Below are 13089 nucleotides of genomic sequence, written 5' to 3'. Positions count from 1 at the left end.
TTTGAACCTAACCATATTTTGTGGGTATGAAAATTGAAATGACAGTGAAAAAAACCCATTATGATATATTACTATTTCTGCAAGTGTTAAGAAAAAAAGTGTAATTGTATCTAACCTAAAAGTGATATAATTTGTTATGTGGAGAAATAAGAATAGCAAAAAAAAAAAACCCTCACAAATCTTGCGGCTTCTGTTTTTGTTCTGTTTTGTTTCTGTGATCCCTTTGCAGTGTAATAATCTTGAAAATGTACTCACCGGCCAGAACTCCTGCCATGTAAAGCAGACTTATTCGTAAGATGCCGTGAACCATCTCTAAAGGAACGCCGATCATCAGCTGCAGTAAAGCATTGAATCCCAGCTGCTCTAAACTACAGAGAATAAACAGAAAATAAGATTAACAAATTCTAACCAGTCAGACAAATCAGATCATAACTGAACTAGTCCAGCAGAAATCGTGACGAGATAAGTGGAGTTCGTGAACATACCCAACATGCATGAACATGTAGCTGAAGAAGCGCCACACTTGTGCACGATGACCAGGATGGTAAACCAACGGGCTCTTCATAAAGTCGGGCTGGTAGGTCTGCAGAACCCACTTGTTCAGCATGATGCCGTAGCACATAAACACGATGATCTGCAACACAGACACATACATTACACCAGCTCTACCTGAAAAGCTCATTATTTACCATCTCTACATAGTGCTGCTAAAAATGGGTTAAAATGGCAGAAACTGCTTTGCAAAACAATACCCATTGTGCTTAAGACATGAGGTTTTTTTTTGTCCTTTTTTTTTTTTTGTATCACTCAGCTGATGCTTATTAGACTTGAGGAGGCAATTACTGCCTTGGGAAAAAAAAAAGGCACATCTGGTTTAGTTCCATTAATTTCTTTTCATAGAATAATGAGTCATTGTGTGTGAATTAAAATGAATGTGAACTGTTATTATCATATTCTCATTGTCATTACAAACCATTCAGCACTATTTGGAGTCATTATAAGAGCACTTGCTTTTCTGTCCTAAGAATTATGATGATTTCAGGGGAAATTATGAAGTTTTGTTGAGAAGCTGTTGGTTATTTTCACTGCTTAATCTCCAACCATTCAATTGTGGCCTGTGAGGGCTTTCCAAGCATGTGGTTTCCTTGTTCTTGTTTTTTTTTCAAAATGAACATAATGGGTCAATTAACGCCACAGCGGTGGTCTGGGCGCTTGCTGACCTGGTTTCTAAGACCTAGATCCAAAGTCAGTGTCAAAATCCTTCCATGCTGCCTGACTGAAGGTTTTGGCTTGAAGGAATGGCATTAAATGCACCCACTAAGCCCTTGGCTCCCAAATGGCTTTCCAGCTCACATCAAGCTCACAGTAAAAGCGTGTGATCAAAGGCAGGAAGTCTTTTTCAGAGGGTGTTTGCCAAACAACTGAACCAATGGGCTAGTCAGTTTTACAGATTTGTTGCAGTGACTGCACGAGTCTTGAATAAAACAAAAGTGTTTGAGGAACACTTGAAATATTGCGTGTAGATATGCGAGTAGCATTACACATATTCAGATAACCACATCATTTTAACTAATCACCATCGGGAAGCTGATAATGTGACCCCTGACCTGGACGATGGTGACAATGGCGATGAACACAGGCGGAGGACAGAGGCGGTTTTGGTGGAAGTACCAGCGTCGGTCCGTCTCACAGGGCAGGATCTCATAGGCCACATAACGGACAAAACGTTTGTACAGACCCAGCCCTGTCTCATCCAGTAGGATCTCCCTCTGCAGCGTGCGGCGGCCATTGGCAATGGCTCGTCGGAAACTGCTGGAGCGTTTGCTGCTCATCTGAGCGAAAGATGAAAGATGCGAGACAGTAATGCAAGGAAAATCTGGCAAATGCTTAAATCCTAAAGAAACTTTGGGAATGGGAAGCATCATTTTCTAAATTACACTGATGGAAATTTAAACCTCCATTAAATATGTAATTGTGGAGTCTCCATACACATACATTTTAATTTCAGCAAAACGGACATTTAATCAAAATACGGTAGAAAAGAAAGTCAATCTGTGAACATTATATCAAACCATCATCAGCCACTGAGCGCACTGAGGATGAACAAAAACAAATAACCTGTGTCTTTTCAAAGTAACAAATGGAAGCTCACACAACCACATGATATCTCATGTAACTTTCCAAAAGTTTTGCTCCCAGCCAAGAAGTAGTTTAATAATCATCACACAAGTCCTGACAAAATCCAGTCTGTCCTTTTCACATCTCGGTTTTTCTACAGTTCAAACAAACGGGTGAGAATTTGCTAATAAGTGAGCTGTGGAGATGTCGGCAGCCAGTTTTCTTACCCTTGGATGGAACCAGGCAAGATGTTTTCGATCATCATGCTAAGCTAAGCTGGCAAAATATGCAGCAAAACTAGTTAAACAGTATAGGTCTTCTCATGGCAAATAAGCACAATCGAGCTTTCATAAAATGTACCCAAATATCTTCTTTTATTTCAGCTGGAGACTATTTCATTGGGCTTCTTAAAGGGATCAGAAGTGTTTCAAGTCAAATGCAATTATTTACAAAAACAGAACGAACCAATGAGTCAAAAAGATTAATCAGTCTGTTAAAAACTGCTTACACTTTTTCTGTTCAGCACTTTGACAGTCTTTTCATTTCTTTCTGTGTGATATAGAGATAAAAATTCAAATGCTGACACTGGCAGTGAAGGCATTACGCAGTTAGGTAAAGATGTCTGAGCATACCTGTAAGACTGACGGCTCGAGATTTTCTTCTTATTAAAACGGTAATTAGAAGGTAAACATAGTATTTACTCCTTAATGAATCTGCAAAGTGTGTCAATTTGACTGAATTGGGGCAGGAAATACGTGTTCCTTTTGCTTATATTTGAGCAGCAAATGAAATATTAATATCAAAGCCATGTTACATGTTTAAACAACTGGTGATCGCATTTTCCCACAAGAGAGCCGACAAATCTGCACATGAATATTCATGGAGATAAGAAAATTCATTAATTTTGCATAGGAAGTTGTGATTAAGACTAAATGCAAAGTGAGATTGCCAGAGGGGTTGACTCCTGCTCAGACATCATAACAAATGGGCTGCTGAAGTTATTCTGCCCTTGAAAAGCAAATCTTTGTTTACAGGAATTTTTCCATGAAAAGAGAGACAGTGTGTGAACATCTGAGAGTGTGTGTCTTTGTTTGAGCGTGCTCATAGCTCACTCCAGGTTTGCTTAGTGAGCAGAGGCTTTGCAGCAGCCTGCAGGCCAACAGCTCTTGATAAGTTCTTTAATAGAGGCTTAGGATGAAAACCATCCTAATGCCTCTACTTTGACCATGAAGGCAGAGAACTGACTGGATAAACGCACTGTTCCTCCAGAAAAATACAGCTAGACCAGCTAACCACAGCAGGAATAATCTAGAGTCAATATCTAAATTTCCTTTCAGACTCCAGTAAAAATGGTGAAGGAAGAGAAAGAAAGTATGTCTGCAGCAGCTGCTAAACTGAACAGTAAAAATGTACAACAGCATTTGTTATGTGTAGGCTTCTGCGTAACCTTAGCCAGTTTCACCTGAGATGTAATGAAACCTCTCATAGAGGCACAGCAGGGAGCATAGTGAAAGAAATTGTGGGTCAATATCTATAAAAAGAGGACAAAGGCTGTAGATATATACGAGAACAAAAATAAAGAAGCACATATGAGAGAAACTGATTACTTTTTTATTTATTTAAAACAAAATATGTTTTCACTTTTTGTTTTGCAAGGAATTACTCAGGGGAAAAAAAAGAGGAAATGTGTGGTAATCCCTTTTGGACTGTAGCAGAGCAAGACGTGGCAACTATCCTAACTGTGGGTAATTATGATACTGGTTGTTGTATAGTGAGGGTGTGAGGGCCTGTTGCACAGTGATAACCAGAACGATGTCGAGGTGGGCTGCTGGCTCTGCCACACAGAGAGGGTTGCATATTTAGTATGGAAATCAGTCCTGGAAAATACAATTATACAATACTTGAGGCAAGCAGTGAAAGCAGCAGTTGAGGAGAAGAGGGACATGAGGAAACTGAGGGGGAATTAAGAAGCGAGGATCCTCCGCCTGTGTGGGCTTGGATCGTTGACTCCGGAGGCCACCAGTGGACTGTGAAGGTGAGACATCTCTCGCATTGTTAACATCTTAATATCACTAAATGTTCCCTACAAAAAGCCAAAAATGAATGTTTTACTTCTCTGCTAGCTTTACTCTCCGAGTTTATTCAGTCTTGTGCTTGGCTGCATGACAACACCTGCTGCCCCACTATGCAGTATTCTTTCTCATTCATACTGCCTCTGTGAAGATTTGCTGCCTGAAGACATGGCTTAGCATAGCTGTCACTATGCTTCACCTCCTCTGACATACAGGACTGCGCCTTTAAACTGAGCATTAGCAGCCTTTTGAAGTGGCAACAGGAGAGAGACGGTGAACAGACAATAAGGCACGCACGAGCAGCCAAAACTTGGGGTGGCATGCTGAGAGAAGTGACAGAGAGAGGAGAGGCGAAAATCACATGGCATCAATGAGATGCTGAAGGGGGAACACCACTGACTTGTGCATCAGTAAGTTTGCAAGTTCCCTGATGAGGCAATAGCCGCCAGGGGATCATTTAGGCTGAGGCTATGAGAACTAAATTAGTATCTGTCTTTATGGATGCCTGAATGGGCCAAACTGACAGCAGTATACATATGTGTGTATTACAAAGAGAAATATCCATCCTCCTCATCTTGCCAGCTGCATGTTCACAATTGAACATGCTGCTTTAGGCCGTAGTCAATTGTCCTCGATGGATTAATTCGCCACACCTCAACCCCTTAAAGCTTAATACTAATTAGTAATAATTTCAAAAGTGTCATTTCAGTGCTATGCAGGAGTATGCACTAAAGCTATGACAAAATAAATCCATGAATTCTTCTAACTTTGCTCATAGTTTACCGTGGTGACAATCTCTAAATCACTTTCCTTGGTACACACTATAAACCAGTCATTGTTGCAAAAGCTCAACAAGACTGCACCAGCTAATCAAACTTAAATGGGGATCGCCATCACCAGGCTAACAGTGTCGCCATCCCCAATTACTATCACATTGGTGAGTCATGCAGAGTCAGATAAATTCCCCTCTTCTTTGCCTTCTCTTACTCTCACAGCAGAATCTAAATCACTGCAGATCTGAGCTTCGCTGATTCTACCCTGACCCAGATACTCAGGTTCTTTCTTGCTCAAATCCTTTTAAAATGAGAGTCCTTTTTTTCTTCCCCTCAGCAGTTTACGGCCACAACCTTAACTTCATGGTTTAATCATTGCTGTAGTACAACTCAGATAAAAAAAAAAAAAAAAAAGGAAAAATAATTCACTCTTGGACACTTAACCAAAGTACACCAGCAACCCATTTAGAATAGAAAGGTCTGGAATTTGGTATAGACTTGTTATGCTGACAGGTAACATCGGAGTCCCTGGAGAATGATGCACTTTGAGCACTAAATGCCTTTAAAAGTTTAATATACAGCATATCTGCTCCCATCAGAACGGACCACTCTGCTCTGAAAAGTCACAAGTGTCTCAGCTGTGTCTCCAACGGGAACAGAAAATTGAAAATTGACATCTGCACAAAAGGGTAAACAGTCTTAAATCCACCAACCTGAATAAAAATAGTTCCCAGCAATAATTGCTATTATATACCCTCAAACTGTACAATTAAACTTGACAGCCATTTTGAACCCATGTTTAAAATTAGTCAAATTAAGCCTTGAAGAAAACAAAGACTTCTTCATCTACACAGCTGGAACATGACAGTATCAGAGTATAATCTTTAAACAAATTGATATATGGAGTTACAGCCGTGGAATACATTATAATACCGCTTCTACCCTTAGCTCATGAACAGATGTTGTTCCATAACAGAATCTTTAAAACGTCTTTGTATTGCTGTTCACAAATGAATGGATGGCTCTAGACAGTGTGCTGGTGGCCTTTATGCACACGCTTTCTGTTGATTAGTGGTCAGATACAGACCTGCATATGTGTGTGTGAGTGTGTGTTTGTGTGAATGAGCACGAGTGCATGCACAGTTCCCCAAGAGAGATTTTAGCAGAGTGCTGCTTTTTCACCCCTCTGGCTGATCTGATGGAGTTCTCTGGCTAAGATCACCCTGCATGAAAGATGGATTGGACATGAACCATGTGCGAGGAGTTTTGTACTTGTGCACATACACACCAGAGAAGCTGCTGCCTAACGGTGCAATTCAAACACATTTACACCCACTGAGGTTAAGGGAGGCAATGTGGATTCACGGCTGCGAAACTCACCGAATGAATGTCGAACAACAAAGAAATGTTGAACGCTCCCCTCAGACACAGCTGAGACAAATCTCACCAGCTTGTGGGCTGAAAGCACTGAAAATGCACAGACTGAGCACACATACACACACGCATTCTCTACCTCGTTGTGTCCATTTTAATGACATGGAGGGGTGCTCCATCTTCCACTCAGGCTAAACCACAAATCAATACAGACTTCCGATAGTGGCTATGCTACAAACAATGCAAGCGCTGAACTTTCAAAATCAAAATCTGACTGTCACCCATTTCACACTGTGCAGTGTTACTAACAAATCTGCCAAAAATACACAGCTATGAATCAGTGTGACCATATGTCCAATAATGATTCCATAAGTACAATACATTTTACACACTAAGAAAAGTCCAATAATGTACAACAATTTGATCATTTTGTGGCGCTAAAAAGTTGGAACTAATCTTTGCAAATACATTTTAGCATTTTATGGATTTCGAATCTGTGTCAACCCACTTCAACTTCTGTGATGCCAGCCCCACCCCCTTCCCCAAAGTCAGGCTTGATGTAATTGCGACTGTGACACTTGGAGAGTGAAGCAAACCCTCAAGCAACAACAGACATCAGTGCACCACAACATGGCTGTAAATTGTGAGGGAGCAGCAGGGGGAAAAGGGCTTCACCTGGCTTAACCTTTTCAAAGTTGTGGCTGGTGTTTTACGTGTTGTTACTGCGTTTATGTCTCGCACATGATAGTGTCACTCAAAATGAGATCATTTTAAAATTCTGGTAAAAAAAATCTCGAACATTTCATATCCTTTGATGCCAAAGTTGAAGAGATGTAGGGAACTACACCACTAACTGCAAACACATTCTTTAGAGAACGAAGAGAGAAAGAAAGCTGAATGTATCAGCTGATGTCCTGGCTGAAAAATGTCACGCTATGTGCCAAACTTTCCTTAGTGCAGCCCGGAGTTCATTCCAGAGAACACAGACCTGCGGAGCTCACACATCACATGCTGCAGGGCAGAGGGCCAGATTCGCCTAAACATCTTCTTAATTACTCAGCAAATCTGCACTGGAGGTGCTTATGTGTATGAATGAGAGTCTGTCTGATTTTGACAGTCTGTGTGTATCAGGGAAACAGAGGTGCTGAGACAGACTAGGAGGTGGTGGGTGGCAGCAGCATTGATTACTTCTAAACATCTTGAAGGTGTTTGTATATATGCAAATTGTGTGCATTAGCGGAGCGGTGCACGTATGCTCTCACATATGTCTAGCAGAAAAATCGTTAAAAAAAAGCATGCCCAGGGGTCAATATCAGTGTAAGATTAGGCATTCTCAAATTACTTCAGATTATTGCCTGCTTCTACCAGTGCTGGGCTAATCGAAGGCAATTAGCATTTTGCTAATAAGCAATTTTAAAAGCTCCTCCCTGATGCTGATGAAGATGAGCTCATTGCTGTTGTTTTTTCATATTTCTCCCAAACTATATATCCTATACTATACTCTACTCTCAGAAAAAGTGAAAGAAAAGGAAATAATAAAGGGGATACGTGATATCTCAGAGCTTGAGAGCAGAAAGCAAAGACGTTAGATGGATATTAATAAATAAAAAAAACACTTCAAGATGCATGAAGGAATGCACCTGTACAGTTATTTCTCTAAAGAGGCAGAGACTACAGAAATAGGACGAGCAGCAAATTGAGTAACCTCATGTGGTTTTCATTGCTAACCATGGGTAGCACCACACAGGGGAAGAAAAGTGATAAGAGAAAAGACAGACAGATATAAATATGGAGAGAAAAATCAAGAGACGGGCGAAATGAGCTTTAAGAAGTGAAAATATGCCAGGAATTGTATTGCACTGAATTAATTACAGCGCTTACTCTCATATGGTGCCGGGAGCCGAAAGCAAGCGCTGAGATATGAGCTTGGAGAGAATCAGCATTTCACATGTAAATCTCTACATGAATTTCTAATAAGAATATAATGGCAAACACAGACAGGTGAAGAAGCAGGGGATTACTGATTGGAAGAGGCAGAAAATGAAAAGCCCCGAGAAGCCAAACGCTACCTCAGAATGAAGGCATATGTAGCTGTTAAGCAAACGTAACAGTAGATGGACTGTCCTCAAATCAGTGTATAAAACCTACTTTTACAGTGTCAGTCTTCAGCTAATGAGCCACTGGAAATCACACAATGGTTCAAAGGCAACTGGTGAAGTGTGTTAAGCAAATGAAAAGGAAAACAAGGCAGCCACATTATATTTAATTTATGTTAGCTCCCACAAAATATAACTGCATTTAAATATTTGAGTTAATAAACAAAGTCGATCGCTTTGATAATGTGCTCTCTCAGCTTAGTGTAGGCGTTTTCTAGTGCTTGCTTTGCACCTTTTGTGAGGTTAAGTGCCTGGATTTACTGACACACAAACTGGAAAAACAGATCCTTCTTTTCTGTGCGTATACACACACGTGTATGGTTTCTACTTACCAGCTCAATGAGCTCCTGGTAGCACACCTGTCCCTCCTCATTGCTCTGGACAAGCGCTAACAACATGTCCAGTTTGGATGGGTCCAGCTGCAGCTCATGGTGCTCCACCAAGCTGGTGAAGTTCTCCACTGGGATAAAACCGGTGTTCTCTGGGTCCAGCTAGAAAAAACAAACAATTCCCAGACTATTGGAATAAATACTGCAACAGCTCCATCACATTGTTACACATGCTGTTTTGTTTTTTTTTACAAGCAGCACTGCAGAAAAGAAATGTCTATTTTCAGGGGGAACACATCAGTAAAAGGCAGTTGAAATATATAAAAGAGACAATAACATATAGCTGTGAAGACAGATGAAAAAAAGAAATCTTTTGGTTTGTTTGAGTGGATGCGTCACTTGACTGCCTTAAGTTTGTCACTGCAGGTTTTTATAATGACCATCCACTCACTGAGGCCCCAAACCACACGGTCTTTACTTTACTGATGTCTGTGCTATGCCTTGTAATTGATTTGAGTAAGAGAGAGTCATAAAAATAAAGACTCATAAACTAGCACCAAGCTATGTCTTGCCAAGTATAAGGTGGGTTTTCTTTTTTTGGGGGGGGGGGAGCAGTTTATTGTATTTATTTCTTGATTTTCAACTTTACCATCCCCCTTTTAAATGCAATTTCTTAACTCTACTCCTACTGTGTTAGTTATAATGTGCCCGAGGACAAAGTGAAGCAGTAAAAAGAGACAACTGAGAGAATCCGTGCTGCCTCTCATTTTTAGCATTTCCTGAAAGCTAACACGGCCTCATTAGATTTTGGATAAAAAAAAAAACAACAATGTCTTGTTGCTCCAGGGAGGAGAGAGCTTTCAGATGTTGCATCAGCGTGTAGTCAGTCATTGTTGCCAATGTCCACGAAAATAAACTTTGCTGCTCTGAGAAGGAGCGAAGAAGATCGATCAGGGAATTGGTGCAAGTTTGAGTGAGTACCTCAGTCTGAATCCATTTACTAGGTTTGCTGTCCTCACCTCCCAATGTAGTTACCACAGCTGTTGTTTTTTTTTTTAAATAGCGATCAAGTTAAACATAAGAATTCCTTTGATAGAGTTTAATCCACTTTTCCTATCCCAATAACCTTTGTGTATTCACTCACCAGGGAGAGCGCTGGGGAAGTTGGAACTAATAGGTCAATTTTGATTACACTTAACTGAAATCGAGTGTCCTCCCAAGGCTAACTGATGTGGAGAAAGGGTTTCTTTGTTACAATACTTTAATGACATTGAACACTGATACAACTCCCACCAGGAGAAACAACTCTATGGCACTTGCCTTTACTTCATTTGAACTTTGAGGAAAGTTTAAACACCAAACTCAGACACTTACAAGCCTACTATCCAAAGATGGCCTGAAAAACAGATAAAGCTAAGTTGATAGAGAATGAGTCAAAATTAGAACAGATAAAACACACATCTATATTTAGATAATCCCCTTAATTTTTATGGCTATTTGTCAAATTGTGGCCCCTGTTCCTCCTCCAAGGAGACCTGAGCAACATGATGCTGATGTCTATAATCTTTGCAATATGTAGCATACCAGGATGACATGTGGGGAACACAAGGAGAGGAAAGGCAGACACACGAAAAAGAGCAGAGATGCAAGAGGTGGAAAATGGCAGAGGGATGTGGGTGGTTGGTGGGTTGATGAAATGAAAGAAATGAAAAATGATGACGATAAAGTAAAAGGAGGAGTTGATATGAAACAAGAGGAGAGAAGAATGAACTACACAATGAGAGAGGAGACAAAAATTAAACTTTGATGTGTAAAAAATGGCTCACCACCGACTGTTATACAGCATGAGTGTCTGTCTCGCCTAGTGATCTGGCAGTGAATCCTCTTCTTCTCTTTCTTATAGGCGAGCTGTGACACATTCCAGTGCTTTGCCTCCACTTGCCACAGAGGAGAGATAGATCAGATTCTAATGTGCTCCTCGCTCAGACTGGGCTGACGGGGGGAACAGAAAGCCACACTGGGGACGTCTGATTACTGTCAACCTCCATATGTCAGCACATCACTACACTACACATACAGCGGCAGCTCACACAGAGGCACATTGTATATGCCTGTGCACCATTAGACAAACCAAGTGTTGACGCTGAGCTGTCACACTGCATGGATACTATTGCCTCTCATAGTCTGACCTTATCCAGGAAGAACTTTACACAGGGGAGACAGTCTGCTGAGGATACAAGAAGGTGAATGACTGATTCATGTAGCCAATTAGGGTTATCAATTACTAAAATGAGGCACACTGAGATAAATGAGTGCTTGCAAGGAGCCCGTTTTTATTTTCTATTTTACTTTTGGGCATGCACGTGATATGCATGAACAGGGGAAAGTGGCAGAGAAACAGAGAAAACATAGGGTAGAAAGAAGGAGGAGAAAAGCACTGAGAGAGAGGCATTTATTGAAGCGATCCAACACTGGTGAGGGCGACACTTTGACAAGCCGCATGCGTTGTCATGGTTACTAGTCGCCTGTGTGTCATCTCTCTCTTGCTTTCCTCCCCTTTTCCCACAACATATTGGCATTCCAGAGGCAAAGGAGAGACAAAGTCGGAGAAAGAAAAAGAAAAAAGACAGGAATGTTTCACATGACTAAGAGAAAGAAAAAGCAACAACATGCAGATGTGTTGAATCAGACAAATGAGATAATGATAGAACTTTAAAGTCAGGGTTTAGATGTAGGTGGGGCAGGGTGGGGGATTATGGATGGAAGGAGGAGCTGTAAAGAAAGACAGCAACCCCACTGAAGAGCAAGTTAAAGGAGATGGAGAAAACCCAGAAGGATAAACATGAGTATGAGTATGAGGAAAGCAAAGATGTTGGAAATGCTGTCTGCAGGGGAATGAGCTCAATGTTAACCCCCTGGACCTCCAGCACAGCCACTCTGACTGACCCCAGCCAACCATTGACTTATCAGTCTATTTCACAGGGGCTCAAGAATGAATTCAACAAGACAAGGACAAAACCCATGACAGACATACTGCAGGTGGGCAACATATTCGATTCTATCAACCTTGAATAAGCAGACATGACACAGAAAATGACAGCAACCTCTATATGTGGCATTCAGAGCTGTAGCAGAAAGCAGAGCTGTAAAAATGCTACACTACGGTTACAAGCTGCATGCATTATAAGAGCCGAAATTATTCTAATTTCTCCAACTATTCTGATGAATGGAAAAAAGGGTCCTTTCTTTTTCCTTTTTTTTTTAATGATAGTTAATGCAATTTCTAGACTAGACACTACAAGCAACACAAGCAAAGATGTCACCTTTAACCCAAGGGACATGTGATGGACATTTTTGATAAGTTGTTGATATCATATAGATTAAACAGTAAATATTATCCTAAATCCTAAATCTTCAAATTAGGATTTACTTAGTATAATGTTCAGAGGGCTTCAGTTAACCTGAGGTTGTCCGTTTTTAATAGAACTCTGTATTAAATACCATTTGGTCAGATATATTGAAATAAAAGTGTTATAGTCTGTGTAAATTACACAAGCAATTAGGCTAAGCACTGAGAAGGCCATTACTTACAACAAACAGTACAGTGGATTCACCACAGGCCCAGGTGATTCTTTAAGACAACTATAGCTCCTTCATCTGATCATTTATCTAATAAGACACTTTAAGGTTGATGCTGATTGTAGAATAAGAATTTTCCCCTTGGAGACAGTTTCAGGGACAGAGTGCTAACGCTGTGGCACAGAGCCAATACTACAAAGTACTTTGTTCTCTGTGAACAAGAACACTAAGCTTGAACGGAGCCGTGTGTCGGTAGTGGGCAGTGGCATTTACAGGGCAGAGCACATTTGCATGGAATCAGATAAAACTCTGCATTTCATCTGCTGTCCTCAGGACACACTGGTGTTAACCAACAATCAGGCCACTGACTCTGTAATTATCACAAGCGAGTTCTTCTGTGTTTTTACTATCAGCACATTCAGATAAAACACTGTGGCACGGCCATGTAATGGTGCTCACAGTCAAACCACTCTCCCTGCATAAGTGGACACATCAGATCCAAGAATACTTGATCCAAATAACAATTCAACTACACTTCCTGATGTTTAAAGCCTATCCAAACAGCGAGAACAATGAAAAAGGGGGAGTGTATTAGAGCCTCTACATGACATAAATATGTCAGAGGAGGACTCAGAACCCCAAGGCGAAATATAAATATGCAAGATAAGAACTGAAAGAGACACAAGGA

The 13089-nt window shown here is 40.7% G+C and overlaps 1 protein-coding gene across 1 annotated transcript in view; it reads right to left on the bottom strand.

Moving 5' to 3' along the window:
- Nucleotides 1-13089, bottom strand: part of rhbdl1 (rhomboid, veinlet-like 1 (Drosophila)) — a 36732-nt gene that overhangs the window by 20775 nt on the left and 2868 nt on the right. Inside the window, exons 2-5 of the mRNA XM_072373675.1 lie at nucleotides 8826-8984; nucleotides 1608-1832; nucleotides 486-634; nucleotides 256-368 (exon numbers count right to left, since the gene is read on the bottom strand). Coding sequence (XP_072229776.1) covers nucleotides 256-368; nucleotides 486-634; nucleotides 1608-1832; nucleotides 8826-8984 — 646 coding nt within the window. The remainder of the gene's footprint in view (nucleotides 1-255; nucleotides 369-485; nucleotides 635-1607; nucleotides 1833-8825; nucleotides 8985-13089) is intronic.

Source organism: Leuresthes tenuis, unplaced genomic scaffold (assembly GCF_036924035.1).
Source record: "Leuresthes tenuis unplaced genomic scaffold, fLeuTen1.0.hap1 SCAF_20, whole genome shotgun sequence".
Classification (NCBI taxonomy): Eukaryota; Metazoa; Chordata; class Actinopteri; order Atheriniformes; family Atherinopsidae; genus Leuresthes; species Leuresthes tenuis.
Note: the sequence above shows the minus strand (reverse complement) of the source record. Positions and strands in the feature narration are given on the sequence as shown.